General features: G+C 41.2%; 1 protein-coding gene across 1 annotated transcript in view; it reads right to left on the minus strand.

The window, feature by feature from the left end:
- KIF26B (kinesin family member 26B) overlaps nt 1-13437 on the minus strand; it is a 330600-nt gene extending 317163 nt beyond the window's left edge. The window contains exons 1-2 of the mRNA XM_019548609.1: nt 13414-13437; nt 12334-12867 (exon numbers count right to left, since the gene is read on the minus strand). Coding sequence (XP_019404154.1) covers nt 12334-12867; nt 13414-13437 — 558 coding nt within the window. The remainder of the gene's footprint in view (nt 1-12333; nt 12868-13413) is intronic.
- Between the last annotated feature and the right edge of the window lie 587 nt (nt 13438-14024).

Genomic DNA, 14024 nt, shown 5'->3' on the forward strand with positions numbered 1-14024 from the left:
AGCAGTGGCACAGGGTGGTGGATGGCGGCAGCAGCTGCTGCATGCAAGCTTCCCCTTCTGCATCTGGGGGAGTGAAGAGGGAAGCTCAAAAAGTGATGGATTTTTGAGAATTATGAATTTTTGAGATCCATATTTATGGGGTTTTACTGTACTAAAATGTTTTGCTGAATTGGGGCTACAAACACCAAAAGGTTTTTTCAACTGTCTAATATTACTATTAAGCAGATATGTAAATGTTTGTTAAAATGGGACCCAATTACATATTGCATGAAGTCTCTGACGAGAGCTGTTTGACATAGTAGATATACTCTTTCTGGGGCAGATCCAAAAGGAGTGAACTGTCACAGATGCACCCCCCTTTTAGTCAACAATCCTGTGAGAGCAGCAGGGACTTGTTTTTAAGTCTCCAAATCAGGTAAAACTGACACTCCTTCCTTTCTCTCCATGCTCAGCAGCACATCCCCTCATCTTCTCTTCCTTCTCCCATCCATTGCAGTTGCCCTGTCCCTAGCTGCCCCGGGGTGGGAGAAAGCCCCCAGAAACTGCTCCTGCCCACTCCAGCTGGGCTGTGCAGCAAGCTGGCCTCAGTCAGGGACACCAGCAGCAGCAGGTGGGTTCATTCTCTCAGCCCGGGGGGGGGGAGTACCCTGAAAGCCCAAAAGCAGGCATGGAGAAAGGGAACTTTCCTGCTGTGGCTGCTGTTTCTGGCAATAGCAGAGACAGTGGGGCACAGCAGGGACAGTGGCACTGGTGGGCAGAAGAGGAGGGGAATGGGAAGGGAGGACAGAAGACATGTCACTGTGCACAGATGGGACGTATAAAGGGAGGGAAGTTTGTTACCAGATTGAGCAGCTTAAAAAAAGGCCCTGGCTGCTGCTCCTGTGGTGTGGGCTGCTCACTCCGGTGAGGCTGGAAGGAGTGCAACCATACCTGCATCCTGATCATCACTCCCACACTTTCCCTTATACAATCTCAAATCTACCCTCATACTCTTGTATGTAGTGCTTTTGGCAGTATTCATTTCTGGTACTGACATATAATTAATTAACACACTGGCTGTAGGTACAGGAAGCGAGTTTCTTGCAAGACACTTATAAGCAAGAAGCCCTTGACAAGGGGCTCAGAAGGTAGTCAATAGCTCAATGTATATTTGGCAGCCAGTATCAGGTGCAGTGCCCCAGGGGTCAGTTCTGGAGCCATTTTTGGTAAATATCTTTATCAATGACCTGGAAGATGGAATAGAGTGTCCCCTCAGCAAGTCTGCAGATGACACCAAGCTGGGGAGTGTAGCAGGTACGTTGGAGGGTAGGACTAGGATTCAGACAGACAAACACTAGACAAATTGGAGGATTGGACCAAAAAAAAAATACCTTATGAAGTTTAATAAGGAGAAGTGCAAAGTCCTGCACTTAAGACAGAACAATCCCATGCACCAGTACAGGCTGGAGACCAACTGGCTAAGCAACATCTCTGCATAAAAGGATCTGAGGGTTACAGTGACCAATAAGCTGAATATGAGCAATACTGTGCGCCTTTGTTGCATAGAACGAATGGCATACTGGGGGCTGCATTGGTAGAAGCAGATCAAGGGAAGTGATTATTCCCCTGTATTTAGTAGTGGTGAGGCCACATCTAAAGTAGTGTTCAGCTTTGGCTCCCCCCACTACAGAAAGGATGTGGACAAACTGGAGAGAATCCAGCAGAGGGCAATGAAAATGGTTAGGCAGCTGGGGTACGTGACTTACAAGAGGCTGAGAGAACTGGATTTATTTAGTTTGGAAAAGAGATGACGGAGTGGGGATTTAATAACAACCTTCAACTGCCTGAAGAGTGGTTACAAAGTGGATGGAGTTAAACTGTTCTTAGTGGTGACAGATAAGAGAACAAGGAGCAACAGTCTCAAGTTGCAGCAAGGAAAGTTTAGGTTAGAATAAACTCTCTCACGAGAAGGGTGGTAAAGCACTGGAACAGGTTACCCAGAGAGGTTGTGGACTCTCCATCCTTGGTCATTTTTAAGACCCAGCTAGACAAAGCCTTGGCTGGGATGATCTACTTGGGGATGGTCATGCTTTGAGCAAGGGGTTAGACTAGATGACCTCCTGAGGTCCCTTCCAACCCTAACCTTCTATCATTCTAAGAATACTGGGTTCTCTCTGGTTAATTTTTTTTGCTGTTACATCCACTTACCTTTGCCCAATAGATACATTTACCCAAGTACCAGAAGTATCCAGTGCAGTGTACAAACAGTGTAGAACAAAAAGAGACTTGCATCTGGACAGATTTCTTAAGTTATGGGGCAGAAAGTCAAAACTCCAGATCTTCACTAATTGCAATCTCATAGCTTTCAATAAATTACAGGATTGTCTCACTCTTCTAACAACACACAGATTTCTTCTTCGGGACCCGATGATCTCATGAGGTCCCTTCCAGCCCCCTAACGTCTATAGCTCAGCTGAGTCATGGGACTCTCATACTCACAAGATAAGCTCCCTTAGTTCTTTTCAATCCATGGGATATTTTTTACCTGTTGCTTCCCTTGGCCACTTCTGTATCATGAAGGAAAAAGTAATGATTCTAGGGTTATTAAGCCATGCATAAAAATGTCATTTGAGATCAAATCACACTAGAGTAATTGTAAAAAAAATTACAATTAGCATGGAATTCAACTTCCCTTCCTAGGGAATCAAGATACTACTAGGCTATTAGTTTGAGGGAGAAAAAACCCCCAGATATAATTAGCCAATTACTACAATACACAAGCTTGACCGATCACTCCATGGTAAGGAGGTCAGCTGATGACTTATAACCCTATTAAAGTTACTGTATTTCTAATTATCAGTGACTCAATATAAAAAGGCCATATGTCTATTCACAGGAAAGATATTTCAAACAAGTTTGTGAGGGGTGACAGAAGCATGAATAGACTGGGGAACTGTATTTGTTTCACTGCCGATCAGTCTACTTTTCTGGGTTGAACAAGGGACAGTTGACAAACTGAACTTGGACTCCTGGTACAAGTGTTCCTCAGTCAGTGATCCCAGGACAGAATCTCTTTAAGTCATTAGCATTCACATCACAAGCTAAAGCCACCACCATCAAGCACAAGGCACCATTTGCTCAGCAGATTCCAAATCAATCATGTGGTAATGGGAGCCAACAAAAAATGCTACTTCATCTGAGGAAGTCATGAAATCCAAATCAAGACATATCTTCCAGGTAATATCAGTCTGATGCTGTTTTATATACAAGCCATGTAAAAGATTCCAGGTCAAAACTTAACTGGGTAATAACAAAATTGTCTCTTGCCTTATTGTCCTTGTGGGAAAGTGAGGGCAAGACATCCCACACAGAAACACAGGACTGAAAGGAACCATGTGGATCATTGAGTCCAATCCTGTGTTCACACAAGCAACCACAACCCCTTTCACAATGTGATCAAGCTCCATCTTAAAACAAATCAGGTTTTTGCTCTCACTGCCCTTCTTGGCAGGCTATGGCAAAAAGCTCGCTGAACTGATATTTAGAACATTCCTTCTAATTTCTCACCTAATTTATTCATGGCCAGGTTATACACATCTGTTCTGCTACCACTGTTTTTGACTTTAGCAGCTCTTCTTCCTCACTGGTATTCAACCCCCAAAGCATTTTGCATGCTGAGGGTCAGACCAGAGAAAAAGTAGTGGGGGTCAGGTCATCCCTCCACTCCAATGAGCTGTGGCTCAAACAACAGGAGTCTTTCCACTGACTACTGTAGGACTTCAATAAGGACTGAGCACCAGCGCATTCTGCATTCTAAACACAGAGTACAGCACATTCTGAACGCTTACGGAGAAGGCTGGGAAGAAAGAGCACTGGGTTTTTCATAGATTCATAGATATTAGGGTCGGAAGAGACCTATCAGATCATTGAGTCTGAGCCCCTGCCCCGGGCAGGAAAGAGAGCTGGGGTCAGATGGCCCCAGCCAGGTGCTTGTCCAGAGTTAAGAGTGTTGAATAACTAAAAAGGGGGCTGGGGAAAGGAAGTTATAAGCTTAGAAATTAACATCCAAAAAGTATAACAAAACTACTGGAAATTTCAGTTACATCTTTTTCTAAAGAAGATATTAATTCACTCATTTCATGGAAGGAACATTATATGCTGATCACTGAAAACCCCCACATTTTCCCATAGTGACCATACAGTAGTATCACTAATATCTCAGAATGGCCTGATATTTGAAATAGGGAATAATTCCAGTAACTGTGGATAAATGACAACTTGCATGATGAGCTCTGTATGTCATTTTAGAAGAAAAAAATTGAAGTCAGCTTCTTTTCAGGATGGATAATTGAAATACTGTATTACAGAACACAAAGAAATAGCACTAGGATCTTTGAGTGATGTCAGGAATACATACTTTTTATTTTTTAAATCTTACTGACCAAGATTTTCAATCTTCCTGCTGCATTACATACCTAACAGAACCAGGGAAAATACTGGCAACAAGCACATAAGCATATAACTACAGTTTTCTGACACAATCTTGATCCCAATAAAGTGACTAGCAAATGTTTTATCTAGAAAAAGTTTGTTTCTGTGTAGTGGGACAAGCCTGTGATTTAAAAAAAAAATCTAAGATGCAATTACAAAACACAGCACAGAAATGCCCATGTGAATGTTTCCTCCTTCATATGACCACTGCTAGTTACAGTGAGCTGGACTACAGTACAGTTAGAATAGGAGGCACCACTGTGTCCAGTAGATAAGGCTGTGAACTCGGACTGGAGACATACATGTTCTGTTCTCAGCTCTGCTTTTAACAATCTGTGTGACCAGGTTAGCTCCCTCACTTCCATGCTTGCCTGCCTGACTTTTGTCTCTCTAGTCTATTCATATGGCAAACATTTTGGGGCAGGAACAATCTGTCACTGAGTTAGTACAGCACCTTGTTCATTTTCTAATACTGCTACTATTATAAAGTATTTATTATAAAATTTATGCTGAGACACTTGTTCACCTACATATAGAATGAAAATACACTATCTGAACCTTGCATTATGTGCTTTAGAAGCAAATCAATTAGCCTGCAACCATTATGGGCACTTTTACACATGGTTGTGCCACAGCACTGCACACTTTTGAAAGTACCTGGTGCTGTGATGCCTGTAGTTGTACAAGTGGTGAACTGCACGTCAGCACTGAGAAAATGGCGCGGCACACTTTTGAACTAAAACACATCGGAGGTGTTTTAGTTCAAAAGCGCACTGTTGCCATTTTCTGCACGCTAACACGCATTTCGCCACTTACACAACTGCACACAAAGCAGCACAGTGCACGTCCACTTATGTGCAGAGCAGACTCAATTAATCGAGTCTATTCCAACTCACCAGATCTTTAGCACTTCACAGGATGAAAAGGTATGTATATAAATGCCCATGATAACTAGCACCTTAACCATATCCTGTTAAAGGTGTTTATCAGCACTAGCCATTGAAACAGAAAGAAGTTAAACAACAAGGAATAGGAAGAGAGTTGGAATCAAAACCCTGGATCTGAATATGCTACACACCCAGTTGAGATCCATTTCTGAAGTTTATATCTACTGCCCAATGATAATCACTACCAATTTCTTCCAAGAGCCTGTGCCTGAAAGAACCAATGTGTTACAACACAGCCATGACCTAAATAAACCCCAAACAAATCATTCATCGTTGCAAAGCACCAGGACAAACTGGGACTTTCACAGAGAACAGTGCTGTTATAAACAACATCATACATAAAGAGGAAGCACAAAGTATGTACTGTAAGCTTTCATGAATTGTACACAAATAAAGCCTTTGATAGCTCTTGGAACACACTTTACATCATGATGTCTGTAGCTAGTAGGCTCTTTGTAGTGTAGGCTCCTGTTTTCTGAACCTTTGGACACAGGGATGTTTTTAAGTAGGCCAGAAAAAGGGACCCCCTTTCTTCCTTGTCCCCCACCCTGAATACCACTGTTCCAAACCCTCCCATGGCTTCTTAACCTTTTCCACATCAAATTCAAACTCCTTTTTATGAAACAGTAAGAGACCAGACACGTGGTGCTCATCCTGCTGACATCGATAGTCATATTTCCCATTAAAATCCTGCCTGTATCTACATCTTTGTTTCTTGCGCCAGGGACAGGAGTTACACATAAACTAGTTTAAGTCATCAGAAACTGGTTTAAACCTGTAACAGAAGTTCAGTGCATGTAAGCCACTTTCAAATGACGAAAACCAGTTTAAGATAAACCTGGTTGGATGTACTATCAGACTTAACGGATTTAGGTCAAATCAGTTTATGGAACTCCTCTCCTAGCTCCCTTCCTGGTTCAAGTTAACTCACAACCCCCCCAGCATCCCAGGATGCTTTGCAGCTCTGGGCAATGCTGCCTGATCCACTGGAGCAAGGACGGCCTCGGCTCTCTGCTTCCTTGCCCGCTTCCTGCCTGTGTCCATCAGCCCATAGGAACAAGGAAACAGACCCCCAGCTCCCCCTGGCCAGGGTCTACACAGCACATGGAGGGAGGGAGAGGCCCTATGGTGTCAGCTTTTCAGACCCTGGCAGCCCTCTCTCCTCCCTGCTCTCCAGCTGCTGATTGTTTCAGCAGCTGCCACAGAAAGGAGGGAAAAGAAGTCCTCCCAGCCAGGTGCATGACTTGCAGCTCAGCATGGGGGCACCAGTGAGCCCCTGCCTTGAGGAGCTTCCCTCCACCCTAGTCCAGGGTCCCTCAGCCTGGGCAGCACTGGGGAGCCAAGACAGTTCTTCCACTCCTAAATCCTGCCTTAGTCCCTGCTAGTCTCAGGCAGCTCAAAGGAGCAGAGGGAAATTCTCCTGTTCTTCCACAGGTGGTTTTGCCTTAGCTGGTGTGAGTCTAAGGCAAAACTAATACAGGGGAGCAAAGGTATTTCCCTCCCTCCCTGGGCTATCCCTGAGACTAGCAGATAAGGCAAATGGGTGGCATTAGGAAGAATTCCCCCCAGCTCCTGGGGCTGCTCATATTTTACTATGCAGTATCATTAGGCTACTGTGCAGTAGCATCACTTAAAGGCATTTGCCAGTGCTACTGCACAGTAACTCCAGTTCACTGGGCATTTATTTAGTTACTTGATTATACAAGTAACTAAATAAATGCATGGTAACCACTGCACACTAGCGTCTCGTGTAGACACATAAATAATAAGTTAATAATAAAAAGCACAAGTGGCAATTACTGCCAAGGTGTAGTGGTGGGACCACTCCACCAAGAGTTTGTCAGAGAAGTAGCTTTTTATTTATGGAGACCTTAGTCTTGGTCTCATCTTAACTAAAGAGAAAAATACTTTCTAAAAGTATCATCTTAGTGTCCAGTGGGGAAGCATATGATGGAGCACATCTGATGTTCTCTGCTTAAGAGTTTGGGGTTTGGAAAAGCAAGGAATACCAAAGGTCAGAACTAAGGCAGAGTTACCAGAGTATGGCACAGCATACGTAATACTAATCTGATAATATTGTGCCTTCATACAAAATTTTCCAAGGGTTAAAACCCATCTACTGTCAGACAGAAAAATACATTTAGATTCTACTTCGCCTCTCCTGGGAAGAGATTTGAATTATTTGAGGGAACCCTCACATAGTTACCCAAAACTATATCAGAAGTTTTACACAAGAGTACCTAAAAACTTGAGCTCACTGGGAACCAGAATTTCCATTCACTGACAAATTCAAGCATTTCATAAGAAAAATATTCAACTTGGAATGAAAAGCTGAATTTTTGTTTTAATCCTACCACCAAATGACCCCTCGAACAATATACAATGGGTTTCAATTTTTACTCATGCCATTTTTCTCATGTAAAACAAACATAATTTTTCCCTAAACAAGCTGCTGGAAATTGGAATGTGTACAATATGGGAGAAATACAGTAAAACACAAATATTGCCACTTGTAGGGCAAAAACAAAAGTAAAGTCTGCAGTGATCCACAGGGAGCAAAACAATTAGCAGGCTCAGCTTCCTAGCTGCTCCTACTCAGTTACTTACTATGAGGAAAGATTTTTCTTCTTCATTCTGCCTTTTAAAAATAAGGTGCATATCTTATTCTGGGGCATAAATGCGAAAAAATGTGATATATTTCTTAAGAGTTTGTGTGGTGAAAGAGGATCATAAGAAATTTCCTTTGTCTGTGAGTAGCTGTAAAGGATATTTCACAATAGGAGGCCCAGCACTCAGGACCACTGAAAGGGTTTTTTTTCCCTCTAGCATTCCTTTAATTCCTTTAGGTTTGATTTTGTATAAAAAAATTACATACAATATATGCAAAAAGATACTTGTATAACATTAACCGTAAAAGAAGAGAAAGTCTACATGAAATGAAATATTATCAAAATTCTTCATCTTTTCTTCCCCTGACAAAAAAAATGGCCAAAGATACATTTCTCTGATAAAATAGGGATTTTTCTTTGTTTGCCTGCCTCTTTTAGAAGAGTTCTGGTACAGAGAAAAGATGGGTGAAAGATCTGGAACCAGTGACCCAGGAAGTGCCTCAATCAGAAAACTTGAGAAAGATGGCATAACCTCTTATCTTTCAGCTACAGGTATGCCAACATAAGGAATTATTTCTGATTTATTTGGATTAAAATAGGGAGTGAATTTTAAAGAAGGACAGCTCTTCTTGGTTAAGTCCCTGAGTAGATGTTCTTATTCCAGAATAGCAGCACCTTACTCCAAAGTAGCATAATCCATTAATTCTTTCACAGTGTGCCTTCCCCTTTAATAGGGCCCCATTTTTTTTCTACAAGTGCATTAAGTAACAGATTTAGATAATAAATAGTGAAACTTCTATACACTGAGAATTTACCGCAACACATCTGAATGAAGTTGTTACTCCACTTTATTTTTGTAAGCACCATGGGATTTGGGAATTTTTACATGCATACCATCAGAGCTCTAAAGCTTGTCAGTTCATTTCAGATCATAATGGTGCAATCTACAACAGAATTGCACTGAACGTTGTGCTATCTTGTAAGGTGAAACATTAGGCCAACTATCCTTTTCTAAGATCCTTTTTCAGATCAAGTATCACTGTTTTCATTCATATTCCCTTGAGCAAGAAGTGAGTAAAAAAACCTCACCAATATACAGGCAGCCAGTCCAGACAACACTTAAGATACAACAAAGCCTTTATGGTGCATATGACTTCCACTGAAACACTGTGTAGAAATGAATATCATCCTGACTGTGAACCTCAGCCCAGGTCAGGTCCAGGTTGGATTTTAGCTCCTATTAATTCCTTGAATGTATTAATAATGCTAAATTGAAAAAACCTCATGTTAGGAATATTGTTGTCCCTATTCTAAATTTACAAACATAAAAGCAGAGACATCAGGGGTGAGTTTGTCTGGACAACAGACATACCTGATAAGATTTGAGCTCTAGTGTGCTGGAAGGGAGGCAGGGGGATCAAAACATTGGCTACATGGAGTGGAATTGTGGCAGGATGCTGTTGCAAAGCAAAGTGTTGCTGCTAACAGTCAGGTTAATCCTTCTCTGGCCCCGCAACCACCACAGATTTATATGGCAAGCAACGAGGCAAAGCCTTTCATTGGGTGGCAGCTGAAGGACGAGGGAAGGATTAACATAGCTGCTGGTGGTGTCAGCTCCCCTTGCAGCAGGAGGAGGCCTCCAGTCCATGCAGTGAGAGCTTGAAAACTCCCTGCCTCCATGTCCTTGACAAAGCACCCAGGGCTTGCCCCAGCTGCCCACCCTTAAGTTATGCTGCTGGCTGAAAATTAAAAACAAAACAAAACAGTTAAATATCAAAAACAGGTAACTTCAGATTCTCTTCTATCCTTTTTCCCACTTTTTCAGAAAAAAGTCACTTCTCTCAAGACTGGAAATGACACACAAAATTCTGACTGGATAGTTTGGTTCAGCCTATTACAGATTTCTGGCCCAAATGCCAATTTGAAATCCACAGCTTGGAAAGTTCAGAGATTTTGGGATCTGGTTTCTGCTTCTTGCCCATCTCTACTCAAGGCTGCTATTTTTTAGCTGATAAATTACTACACCGGCAGGTTTTTGAATTTACATTTGTTTTATGCACCCTTGGGTAGTAATTATTTACTCACTCTGTGAAAATAGTGGCACTCTTTAGACGTGCCCCTCACTGCTTCAGAGTAGCAGCCCCGGGAAATGCTCACAGAGGTCCTTTCATTTCCACAGTTTTCAATGCAAGTGAAGCAGTCCTGTGATTCATTCCCTGTATCATAAAGGGGGGGTCTGGATTTCAGCAGAGGCTGGTGAGAAGAGGAAAGTTAGTACTCTTCAAACTACAGTAACTAGGGTAATTCTTGGGTATGTAAAACTGCTTTTAAGGGCTTCTGAGTGGTACTGCTTCTGATCTGAGCCAGCATTTCCTCTTTTTGGAGCAGTGGTATATCAGAAGGAAAAATAAGGTCAGTTTTCAAAGCACTCAACCTTATTTCTGGCAGGTTATCTAGACTATCTAACCAAAGCTAATTTACAACAGGAGATGCCCACAACAGGAGCCATTAAGTCTAGCCAGTCCCACAGCTCTTTTCCCTGGACATCAGTTTGACAGGATTATGATATAGGAAGGCAGAGAACTGCTGCTGGAAATGTAACACTGTTTGTCCCAAGAGATTTTTCTCTGCTCCTCTTACCTATTGAATAGTGAGCATTTTTTCATTGGTAAGGGGGATGAAAAAGAAATAATTCATAAACAAGAATAAATCTCAAGTAAGTAACTAAGTAACTAAAACATTTTTTTCATTTCATCTTCAATTAAAGAAAAATGGATTTACCATCAAGGTTCTAATTAAGCTGGGATAACTGATATCATTTCCTGATGTTTTTCTCCCAGCTGGGTGTTCAAGCTATGAACAACGCTACCTACCTAAGGGTAAAACTAAAATAAATGCACAGATAACATAAAACTGTAACAAATGATGTATTTGTCAAATTTCACTTTTTTTTCAATCAGTAAGATAGATAGATGTACATCAGGATGCCCAAATGCATAGACAATTTAAAATTACTTGTGAATTTCTTCCTGAAGTTATGCTTTGTATTGATATAAACTTGCTAACAGCTGGATGATAGTACTGGTTATTCAGACTTCAAGATATCTGTTTGGGTCTTCGATAATGATATAAGACAAAGTCTACTATTTCTGTTCCCCCCAAATGGTCAATTTATGAAGCCAACAAATATAGCAAGAATTTCATGATTTTGAATACTAAAATTGGACACAGAATTCAGAATTAATCATCATCATGAATGAATATATCAGAAAATTTTAATTCCCTGGGCAAACTGCAAAAAAAAGTCTTTTCTTTCCCAAGCCTGTTGAGAAGCGAGTGATCTGAGCTGACTAAATTATGGAGCAGACCTTTTATATTAGTTTGTCTACAGAATTTTCAAGAAGTAAAAGTCAAACATATGAACTTTCAGTTTTAACTTGTGCTCTTATTGAATAGTCATATTATAAAAACTAAACAAGCCAAATACCAAAAATAACGAAAGAGAACGCAACCACAGCCCATTTGAAATTACTTTCCTAATTCAAACAATAAATCATCTTTTTAAAAATACATTATTTGCTCAGCTCTAGCTATTTCTCAGCTCAAACTCCAGATGATCATATCAGACACAGACTTCCCCGATATGATTCAGAATCACTAGTACATGAAGCCCTGAAAACTGAAAGCCATGTATTTCCAGTTAAATTGATTTTCAATGCACTTCTTCTTTGACCCAATCTTCTTTGACATAAAGTATTGAGACCTCCGTGCTCATAAATCATTTTTCTTGGTGTAATTCTAACAGTCTACATAACTGATAAATGTTGTTAAATATTAACAAAGGACCAAGACAGTCCAAAGGCATTTAGCTTCCTGACAATGCAACTAGGCATCCAGTGGGATTTTCAGGTTTTCAGAAACAGCAAGTTAAGGTCCTCAACTGCACAGGTACTTTTGAAAATCCCACTACCTACACCTATCTAGCTGATATCTAGCTCATAGTGTTTTAGTATACATAGTAGTAATCATTATTTAAGTTCCTAATGATGTCATTGGAGATCCCTTGGGATTTTCAAAAGCAGCAAGTTAGGGTTCTCACCTCACCTGCTCAGGTACTTTTGAAAATCCTACCATTTCCATCTGTCTCAGAAAAATATAGTTCAGTCCACACAGTGCTAATGGGAGTATTCACATTTTTAAGTAGGAAAATTTGCATGACCAGACCAAAAGTGTGTGAAAACGGGAAAGAAACATGAATACAATGAAGACAGTGAAAGCATTTAAATAATCTGTTTTAGACCACTCACCTGGTAGGGATACAAAGTGACCCCATTTGTTCGTGACAAAGACCAGGTGCCATCAAGGTACTGGTGAGCTTGGATAGCCACAGAGTTCAGGATGTTGCCATTGCTGGGGCTGGTGGCCATTTGCAGGCTGACCTTGGCTTGGTGTCCAGGGGAACCATTTTTCTTCTCTACCCCATTGATGATTCCAAGGCTATTGGGTTTCCCACTGTGCTTATTGGCAACAAAGCTTGTGTAATTAGTTGTAGCATAGGGAGTAGGCACATATGCCCAATCTCTGGGCTGCAGGCTGCCCATGTGTCGGGAACCCACTACAGTGGGAATATTGGAGATGGTTGGAGGAGAGCCTGGAGAGGCATCATAGGGTTCAGTGTTGGCAGTCTGCTCAAGTGTCAGCACCATCTGAATGGCTTCCTGCTTCAGCTGGTTCAGGTGGGTAGCACAAACATCACATCTATTGTCCCTCTCATTCCACGCCTTCCGAATAGTATTGGGAACTTGAAGTTTGTCATGAATTACTGAGGAGAAAGCCAGGTCCTGTAAACCAAGAAGAGAAAGGGAGGGGAAAATGTTTAACTGCAGTGAAATGTCACAACTATTCACTGTAGGTTTCAAAAGCCAATTTATGTCATAAGCTTTAAAAGCAAACAAAGGCCATTAGATCCAGTGAAGCTCCAGCAGCAGCAAGGTTAAACAAAAATAAGAAACTGGGCTGTTCTCAGGAGAAAACTTATTTTACTTTTACTGATAAATGGCAAATATTATAATACCAGCACAAGCTTTAGTGCATGGCAGAGAGAATGAATTAACCTGCTTCACCCCACTGCACCTCATTCCTAGCTTGATGAAATCAAGAGCAACTCCACCTACGGCAAATGGCTGATAAAATATAAACCTTATCTGCAGATCAGTATTTGGCCCTTCAGAGCAAACACAGTAATTGGACACCAGAAAATAAATTATACCAAAATTTCAGATTTTTCAGTTTTGAGGGTTCAAAATTGACCCACTGTGCACAAATATTTTAAACATGTTTTATCAAAACTGTTTTCAAATGTTATTTTACTCCCCCCAAAATAACACCTGGTTTCCAGTCAGAAACACCATTTTAGTAACAAAATATTTCTATACCAATTATAAACACAATTTTGATAAAAAATCATGGAGCATTTGGTTAAAAAGATAAAAGATACAGTCAAAATGCTTTCATGAACAGTTTCTTAACTTGTAAGTGTCCTTTTGTCAAGAAAAAAACATGAACAATTTTGACTGGCTTAATATCGTGTAGTTCACTGAAGTCCAAATTATGATACCCCACTAGTTGCAAGTGGTCATATAAAAGTCCATGAGGTCACAAGCTGAACTAAAATGCTACTCAACTTAAAGCATGAATACTGAATTCTGGTCCCAATTATGCAGAATGTTTTGAGCATTGAAGCCAACAGCAGCACTAAGGAGGTAGATAGGTCATACAGAGGTGCACTGATATATTGGTTGCCTATCATATCAGCACTGATAAAGGGCAGATTTACATTACTGGCTATCGGCTTTTTTTGTCCGTTGTAGCTCATAATGTTCTCTGATACTTATGCCTTCTTGCTGGGGCCCCCCAGATGCCTGGGTTCCCTCTCACCCATGGAGCTGGATCCCAGGGCCCCCAGATACCTGGGTTCCTTTCTGAGAGCTGCCCATAC

Source organism: Crocodylus porosus, unplaced genomic scaffold, assembly GCF_001723895.1.
Source record: "Crocodylus porosus isolate Cpor-Errol unplaced genomic scaffold, CroPor_comp1, whole genome shotgun sequence".
Classification (NCBI taxonomy): domain Eukaryota; kingdom Metazoa; phylum Chordata; order Crocodylia; family Crocodylidae; genus Crocodylus; species Crocodylus porosus.